This window comes from Gavialis gangeticus, unplaced genomic scaffold, assembly GCF_001723915.1.
Source record: "Gavialis gangeticus isolate Ggan-Ray unplaced genomic scaffold, GavGan_comp1, whole genome shotgun sequence".
In the NCBI taxonomy this organism is placed as follows: Eukaryota; Metazoa; Chordata; order Crocodylia; family Gavialidae; genus Gavialis; species Gavialis gangeticus.
Genome location: NW_017729033.1, coordinates 17,217,221 through 17,226,048, shown reverse-complemented (window position 1 = coordinate 17,226,048; position 8,828 = coordinate 17,217,221). Strand labels below are relative to the sequence as shown.

The window sequence follows — 8,828 nt, the reverse complement described above, 5'->3', positions numbered from 1 at the left end:
GAGGTTGGGACTTTTTAGTCTAGTCCAGGAAGAGTGCCGCATGCTATGGGGACAGTACAGGGAGGAGCGCAGGTAAGGATAGACCTAAATCAGAAGCAGCAGGCAGAAACAGAGAAATGGGAAAATAGAACACGGGTAAAAACAGACTCTAAAAAAATTAGATCCCTTTCTGCCTATTTCTGACCATCAGTTTAAATGCCCAAAATAAGTGCTCTGGAATAATTAATAGACTAGCTCCTAACTTCTGTGTCATTCCCCGCACCACTCCCCCCCCCCCCGCAAACTCTGATGCATTTGCTAGGTCTTTGCTTTTTCAGCTGCAGTATTCGGTGTTTGTGTGTACAAAATGGGCAGTTTTGAAGCCTTCCTTGATATCTTAAGGGGTGACTATAAACATAATGTTTCACTTGCACTGATTCAGTTACAGCAGGTGTGTCAAAGATACAACCTGCAGGCTGGATCTGGCCCATGGAGCCCTATGATCTAGCCTGTGGGTCGTTGACCCCATGCACCACAAGCAGCATGCACTGGCTTAGCCCCACTCACTGCATGCAATGCAGAGTCAGTCTGGTGCAGACTGTATGCAGTGCCTGTGCTGGACAGGCCCTGCATGCAAGCTCTGGAGCTGGATCAGGCCCCGACCCTCCCTGTGTATTGGAGCGAGCGTACAGGACCAGTCCAGCATGGGCACCATGTGCCCAGTGCCAGCCCTACATGCCTCATGCAGAGTGACCGGGGCCAGCATATGCTGCATGCAACATGCTGGGATGGATGTTACTTGTGTGATCCAGGGTGCACACTGCATGTGGCACTGCACTGCATCAGCTCTGAGCACTGGTTTTGGTGCCCCTCCAGATTGGTGTCCTGTTCCAGTGTGTGCTGCACTCAGCACACAGGTATGGTCTGGTATGTGCATTGCATTAGCTGTATGCACTGGACGGGCCTCGTGTGCTGGCTCTGGTGCACAGGGCCAATCTGAGTTCAGTGCAGCCTGAGACCAGCCCTGTGCCCCTCATCTCTGTCAGCATTTCCAAAACTCTGGGGCATGCCCCCTGGTGGGATGCAAATGGTTCCTAGGGGGAAGCACATGCGACTCTCAGCTGCAATCAGCGATTGCTCCCGTACCAGCCATTGATTTCTCTCAGCCCCTGTACTTCATCTCTCACCAGGCATCTCCAGTGAGTGGAACAGGAGGATGGGTTTGCGGTTGAGGAAGCTGCAGCAGTTGGAACCTGCAGGATGCAAAAGTGGCAAAGGCAGCAGTGGGAGTGGAGTTAAACCACAACAGTACAGAATGCTTATATTCTGTCACGCCTTTCCCGGGACAAAGAGTGCTTTACAGATGTTGAGTTTTGTTGGAGATGTCCAAAGGAAGGCTGAACTGTATTCCCAATATCTGGAGAGCAAAGGAGCAAGAAGACTAGAAGCACTGTGGTGTGGACAAACTAGAACAGCATTGCAGTGCCAGCCCTGTTTGTACGGGCAGCTCTGGTCAGCAGTTTAGACAGGAGGCTGTTTGCTTGTGGGATTGCAACTCTTTTCCTGCACCCAGTGCTACTGGCCAGTGCTCTCAAGTGGCTCATGGCAGAAATCTAGCTTGCAGTAGTGAAAATGGTTGGCTATTACAGCAACAAGGGCCCCACAGCACAGGAGCAGAAGTGATGACATCCGGGACCTCAGGATGCAACAGGAGCCAGCCAGGAACCGCAGGGGCTCGGCCAGGTGGGCTCCATGCCACGCTCTACAGTCCCGCCCTTGCAGCTGGGAACCAAGGGGGTCGGATGGGCTCCTGCTGCGTTCTACGGTCCTAGCCACCACATGGTGCTGGAGCCAGCCTGGCCCAGCCCTTGCGGTTCCTAGCTAACTCCCTCTGCGTCCTGAGGTCCCAGATGTGCTGCCGGGCTGGCTCTGGCTGCATGCGGCGTCACATTAGAGTGCCAAAAGCCACGGAAAGTCCTGCACTCTCAGGCTGGGCTGGCTCCGTGCCTCCCCGTGGTGCTCCTGACACTTGTAGCTGGGAGTGGCACATGGAGGCACGAAGCCAAAGTCCTGTGAGCTCCATGCAGCAGAGCGATCACCAGCAGGGTATGTGTGTGTGCATCCCTGTTCTTACCTGAGTTTCCACTCTCGGACTGAGGGAGAGCGGGGGAACAGCAACAGGGTCCCAGGCCACAAGTCTCTGCTAGGCAGAAGCTTCTGGTGGGGGCTGGGAGTAGGGTAGGGTAGGGTGTGGGAGTGCTGGGTGGGCCTTGCTGCTAGGTCCTGCTGCTGGGTCCTCCCGCCCACCACTGGCACTTCATTAGCTTTTAGATAGGCAGCCACCAGGAGGTAATAATTTACTAAATTTTAGAGGAACCCCGCAAACCAGATAGAATGGCCGGATGGACCAGATCTGGCCCGCAGGCTGGATTTTCTTCGCCCCTATGATAGGTCCTTAATGCTCCTTTCTTTATCAGTGTTGAGACACCCTGTTGCCAGCTGACAAAGTGAGGGATTCACACCTGCACAAAATCCATCTGACTGTTTCCATTTCTAAGGCTGACACTGATGTAATCAAAACAAGGGTTTCTGCTTTAGGTTTCAAAGTCCTCTCAGTAAAAGTCTGCATATGGCAGCTTGGCATGCAAGTGAAACCACTTTCCAGAGTTGCGTAAGTGCTTTATATCCACTGCAGTGTGTCAGTAAAGCCTTTGTAGATGCTTAGGAGCTATACTGAAACCAACTGTTCCCACAGAATTGAACATTTAATTTTTTACATCTTCTGCTTTGTGGGGATCACTGTGACTGGAAGCTCCCTCCCCACACATGCATAGTCCCCCACTTGAATAGCCTACCATGTTTTGAAACACTTCTTTTCCTACTAGGTAACCTTGGCAAACCTGCAGGCATGGCTGCAGCCCAACCTCATGCTTCGAAGGTGCCTGTTTTGCAGTCTCCCCATCTCACAGTTCTTGACAAACACTTTCCTACTGTCCTTCCACTCAATCCCAGTAATTCTTGAAGTTAGCATTGATGGATGGACACAGCGGTCCAAAAAGGAGGTCTCCATTTCCTTGGTGATGCAGTATGAGTACAAATGCAGCATTTCTGAAGGAATTGAGCCGGTTTATGTAGAAGATGCATAGGAGAGGCAGAAATCGAGGTACAGCAGTGGTGAGTTCAAGGTGAGGCACAGGAGAAGGAAATCCAGAAGACTTTACCAAGAGACAAAGGAGACTAGGAGAACGTCCCTTGCTCTCACCAGAGGCGCTGCTACTAGTTAAAATATAATGCTAAAGGGAGTAGGAACCACTGATTTAACACAGGGAAGAACTGCACAGTGATAACTTGCTCTTTGTGGAATGGGGGATGCGGACAATGCGGTGCCCAGAGATAGGCATGAGACAAGCTCATAGAAACTACTATTGCCTGTAATTAGTCCTTACTAGGCTTACTTGAGGATGCCCTCACCTGCTACCATATGACTACAGGGTTTGTAAAATACCCCCTTAAATGCCAGTGATGTGCACCAAGGGCAGTGAGTCTGTCCCTGTTCATTTTTGTGTAGATCTATAGGAAAAATAATAGGAAAAAGTTGACAGTGATCATTGGATGCTATTAATGCTAACAGCTGCTGTTTGGTGATATATCGGTGGCTTAAGCTGGGATACTTTTTTGCAGACCCCCTTTCCAATACTGCTGAAAGACTGACTGTGATAATGAGTCAAGAAAAATGAACAAGATATGTGTTCTTGGAGCTACTGAAGAAATTTGGATTTAGAGGCCAGGGAATGGAGAGAAAAGCATGCTAAAGAACGTGTAGGAAGACCACAAGGTGCACTGAATTGCAGACTATGCAGAAAAATGTATCTGACGTCCTATGCTCTGGCAGTCATGGTACTGTGTGGATGATTCCTTCCTCCTTTGGCCTGAGGTGCATACTTCCCTTCCAGACCCCTCCGTGGCCTGCAGTAGTTTCTCATGCAGTGGATAAGGAGAGCTGCTGTCCACCCCAGGAAACCAAACTGTGATGCGACCCAGAGTAGTCAGCACCTTGTGCTTTTTTTTGTCATGTTAAAGTCCTATTTTCTGAAAACCCAGGAGTGTTTTGTTTCCATGAGCAGAGAGGTAGGTAGCCATATTAGTCTGAAATCAGGCAGAAAGCAGGGAATATGTGCATCTCATAGACCAACTAAATCAGAGATCTATAACAGAAGAGCTCTGTTAAAGTGAGCATAAAACCAAGCTCACTTGATCAGTTGCTGATTAAGTGATCACAGCATCTAATGAAGTAAGTTTGGGCTTACAAAAAAATTGCACTATATAGATCTGATTTTGTTTATGAGGTTCAAATGTACCCTGTATTTTGTCCCAACACAATGGAACTGTAGCTCCACCCCAGATTCAATAACACCATACCAAATTCATAAGTGCAAAACAACTCAGAACCTGGCTGTGTACTTTACCTTAAAAAATAAGATTATTGGCTGTGGCACACAGTCAAAGGGCGCTTTTAAGGCCTTCCTCATCTGTACAGCACCTCAGTGGGTGCTAGTAATTGCCCTTGAAATAGGCTGCTCAGAATCAGCAGTTTCTACTTCCTGTTTCCATTCTTCTATAATTCTTCACTTCTAGCCTTGCAAATGTTATGCAGAACACAACATGCAATAAAAAAACAGTCTAGAGAACTATCCTTTTATGCACACTGCAGTAGAAGTTTTGCCTTTTCGGAAAAAAAGATTCTAGCTTTAGCAGCTCTGAGGATGAGGTGTCCGCATGTGAACTACCATACGCAGAAACCAGGAATTATGCTGTGCTTATGGCCTTGTTACTACTAGAAAAAAAACAGGACCTGAAATTCACATATGTCCATCCATCTGTGGTAGCAGTATGAAGGCCTTAACACACAGGGATTCTTTCTCTACAAGTAGGAGAGCATGTATCTTTATTTTTTAAAAAGGCATTGAACAGAGCTTTTAGAAGCTGGGCAGGCTGGGAGAGGACTTCAGCAGACATGTTGCCTGCAAAGCCATACAGGCAGCTGTGCAAATGGGATGCATTTCTTTTTCTGATCCTTGCAGGCAGGGTAGGAGGTTTATTTTCTTTTTAGGAAGGAGATAAATAGTTCCTTGATCTAGGATCTCTGCTTACCCTGCTGTACTTGTATTTAAAACAAGCAGAAAAGAGGGCATTTAAATGATCAATTAACAGCCCACTGAGAAGAAGAGCATAACAGCTCATGCTGTTCTCTAAAATACAGTTTCTACCACATTGGTATGGCTGTAACTGTGGTAAATCTATGTCCTTTTTTGTCACTACAAAAGCAGCCTCTGCAGGTTGCTTATTCTGATTCGGCTTCAAGGGAATTAACAATATTTGAGCCCTTCTCTAGATGCTTTAAGCCTTTAAAAAACATCATGTAACTGAGTTACATAGTTACCTGCGCTCTTCCAGCTCCTTAGCTTCAGGGGCATAACAGAACAACTCATTTCTGGGGACCTTTTGTTCCCAATTACAACAGGGATTCACGTGCCCTGAACTACACACAGGAACTGCACTGTGCACTGGGCTCCGCCATACTAGATACGCGGCAGCTCCTAGGAGGCAGGGGCAGAGATCGTACTCTTTGAACCCCTGGTAGAGAACTGGCTGTGTTATCTTGCAAATCAAGGGAAGCGATTCCTGTGCTCGAGTCCACACTCGTGAAGCTTCACCTGAAGAGTTGTGTCCAGTTTTGGGCCCATGCTTCAAGAGGGATGTAGAAAGATTGAAAGGGTTCAGTGCAGACCAACAGAAACGATCAGGGGCTTGGGAGATGAGACCCGTAAGGACAGGCTGAAAAAGCTAGTCTGAAGGGAAGATTGAAAGGGGATTTGATAACAGCCTTCAAATACCTGCAGGGCGATTATAGAGAGGATGGAGATGGGCTTTTCTCTGTGACTGTAGGGGACAGGATTAAGAGCAACAGCTTCAAGCTGCAGGAGGGGGATTTTGAGGCTGGAGACTGGGAGGAACTGCCTGACTATGAAGGGGGTCAAGCACTGGAACAGGCTGCCTAGAGAAACTCTGGAATCTCCTCCACCCTTGGAAGTTTTCAAGAGCATGTTGATCAGACACTTGGCGGGGGTGGCTTAGTCAGGGCTGATCCTGCCTTGAGCAGGGACTGGACTAGATGACCTTGTGAGGTCCCTTGCACCCCTACTTTCCTATGATCTTGCTCAGTAAGTGGAGGTGAACATCCTTGTGGGCTGCACCTGGCTTGTCCAGAGCATGGGTCACAAGTGCCCCAAGCAAGGGGTGGATCCATGGATTCCTGCTCCAACCAAAGTTTAAAATCAACTGCCTGGGAGGGACAGCTGCATTTCTATTCAGGAAGTGCTGAAAGAGTCAGTTGACTTCATGGCTTATTATCATCTCCTCGATCTCTCCTCCCACTACTGCCACCCTTGTTTGCTTTCCTGCAGAGTTGCACCCTAGGGTGAGCAAAGCTCCTAATTTTCCCTCCGGGGCTGAGCAAGGCCCCGCGCATGCGGTGAAACCACCCCAGCGCCGCTTTAGATTCTCCCGCCAACACGTCCCTAAGGGCAGGGCCGCTCCGCACAGGACGCGCCAGCTGCCTGACGAGTCCATGAGCCGCCACGTGCGGGGGGGAAGGGGAATGTTCCATCATACCATTAGTCCTCCGTAATGGCGCCGGTGGGGAATGGAACATTCCGAGTCGCTACTCCCCCCGCCCCTGTGCTCCATGGGCCGGCCCGCGCATGCGTCATGCAGGGAGGAGGGTGAGGCGGCGCGGGACTTCTCAGTCGGCGCCCGGCGGGAGATGCGAATGGAGGGGTCGAGCGGCTCTCCTTGCGTCATGGCCTTCCGCGCGCGCGGCAGCGACTGCAGGTCAGGAGGAGGCAGCGGCTGGGCCCTTCCCGCGGGGGGCGGTTGGGGAGGTGGGAAACGTGGGTGGGGAGTGCAGGCTCTCTGACGCTTGTCCCGTCCCCGCAGCCCCCCGGCGCCGCCGCGCTGGGCCCAAGGCAGGAAGCGCGGAGCCGACGGGAAGCAGCGGAAGTCGAGCGGGCCCGAGGACGAGGGCCAGCCCCGGGCCAGGCCGGCGGACGGCCGCGCCGAGAGGTGGGTTCTTCTCGGGGTCGGCCTCTGATGGGGTCGGGGGAGTGGAGGGTGCGTGGGTGGCTGCACAGTACGAAAGGAAACACTGCCAGGCAGGAGCGAGGGGCCTGTTTATCCAAGGGAGACACGGGATGGGTCCAGTGAAGCGGACCGGGGGTGCAAACAGAGGGACAAGAAGACCCTGCAGTTCTCCTGCCCAGAGCTGCCTCCCAGTTGGACATGTCTCTAGCATACATGGGGCCTGGAGGGAGCTGGATATCTCACAAGCCTCAGCAGGGCCAGGAGGACCTGAGATTGCATAAAATGGTGGGAGGGGAGAGCAGTCCTGCAGCCAGGAGCTCAGCAGGAGGCTCTGCAGGAGGTGACCTAAGGAAAGAAAGGGGCTGGTTTGTCAGGGCTGATGGCCTGTACCTCTTTTGTATTTGGACCCACTTGTAAACATCAAGGGCCAGTTGTGACCCTGGTGCCCCATAGTCCTGACCCGTTGCCCCCAGTGTGCGGCATGGAGCCCCTGGCAGGCTGGAACTGGGCCAGCCTGCAAGGGGAAACCCACAGTTTCCCAAGGTTTTTTTCCTTTTAAAGGAGAACCCATTTTTAAAAGTTTGCTGATCCATTTTTTTTTAAGCTTCTTGCGACCAACTTTTGGGTTGTGAGACATGGGTTGAGAAACACTGCTCTAGGGGCCTGCTACATGTTCAGGCTAAAGCTGAGTAGCTGTAGAGCTGTTCTGTATTTTAATAGCAGGAATGGGCCTTTTAATCATGTGATTGTGACTTTGTACACGTTGCCAGCCTAAATTTATTAGGCGATTGGCCAGTTAATTGTATAATGCTGAGGCCTAGCAGTAGATGGTCACCTTGCTGGGGTCACCTGACCCCCAGTTGTTTTTCCTGCTTGGTGCAGGGGGCTGGACCCGATGATTTTTCCAAGGTCCTTTCTGTCCTTACAATCTATCAATCTATATAAAGTTCAGTGGAGGAAAGAGGGGTGCTTGGGTTGGAGGTGGTCAGGCATTATGACCTGACAGCCACAGCTGTTCTTTTCCCACTGCTCAACTGGCATGGGCAGAGTTCCCCGTCTGCTGAGATGGACTGCAGCACAATGTGATCCAAATGCTAAATGTGGTTCTGCGGGCCCCAGGTTGCTGGGTCCTAGGCTAGTGAAGAGTCTGGTGTTGATGTATGCTAGATTTACCGAGACAGGAAACCCCATTTTCTTCTTTTTGCTTATGAAATTTTATGTACCCATTCAGGCACAATATTGCAGTAAAAAATTACAGTTACCTAGCAAATATCTTCATGAATGTGCTCAGAGTTGAGGCACTATTTATGTTGCCAGAGGCTCCCAGTATAACATAAAGCACATTGCTACTCCATTCTTACAATCGGTGGCTTCCGTATTAATTGCTGAAGCTGGCATATAAATATTCTACACAACGGAAGCTTAACTTCACTTTGAAAAGTGACTAGCATTAATTCTGTGGTTGTTGTCCAGGTGGCCTGTGCATCATAGCCTCAGACATGCTCAATTAATAAGAAAGATGTTTGTTAGCATTAGGGATGTGAAACAAGCACTTAGACTATAATTATATTTAAAACATTAATTGCAGTGCATTAATAATAAACATGGGGCTCAGCCTGGTGGTGAAGGGAAGTGGCCTGGTGCCCCAGGAAGGTGACCAAGTAGGCACAGTGGCTGTCCCACCTGCCTGCCCCAGCATGCCCCTCTGT

General features: G+C 50.1%; 1 protein-coding gene across 1 annotated transcript in view; it reads left to right on the top strand.

Moving 5' to 3' along the window:
- The first annotated feature begins 6,709 nt into the window (after positions 1 to 6,709).
- SLBP (stem-loop binding protein) overlaps positions 6,710 to 8,828 on the top strand; it is a 32,619-nt gene continuing 30,500 nt past the window's right edge. The window contains exons 1-2 of the mRNA XM_019526537.1: positions 6,710 to 6,870; positions 6,976 to 7,101. Coding sequence (XP_019382082.1) covers positions 6,725 to 6,870; positions 6,976 to 7,101 — 272 coding nt within the window. The 5' untranslated portion in view covers positions 6,710 to 6,724. The remainder of the gene's footprint in view (positions 6,871 to 6,975; positions 7,102 to 8,828) is intronic.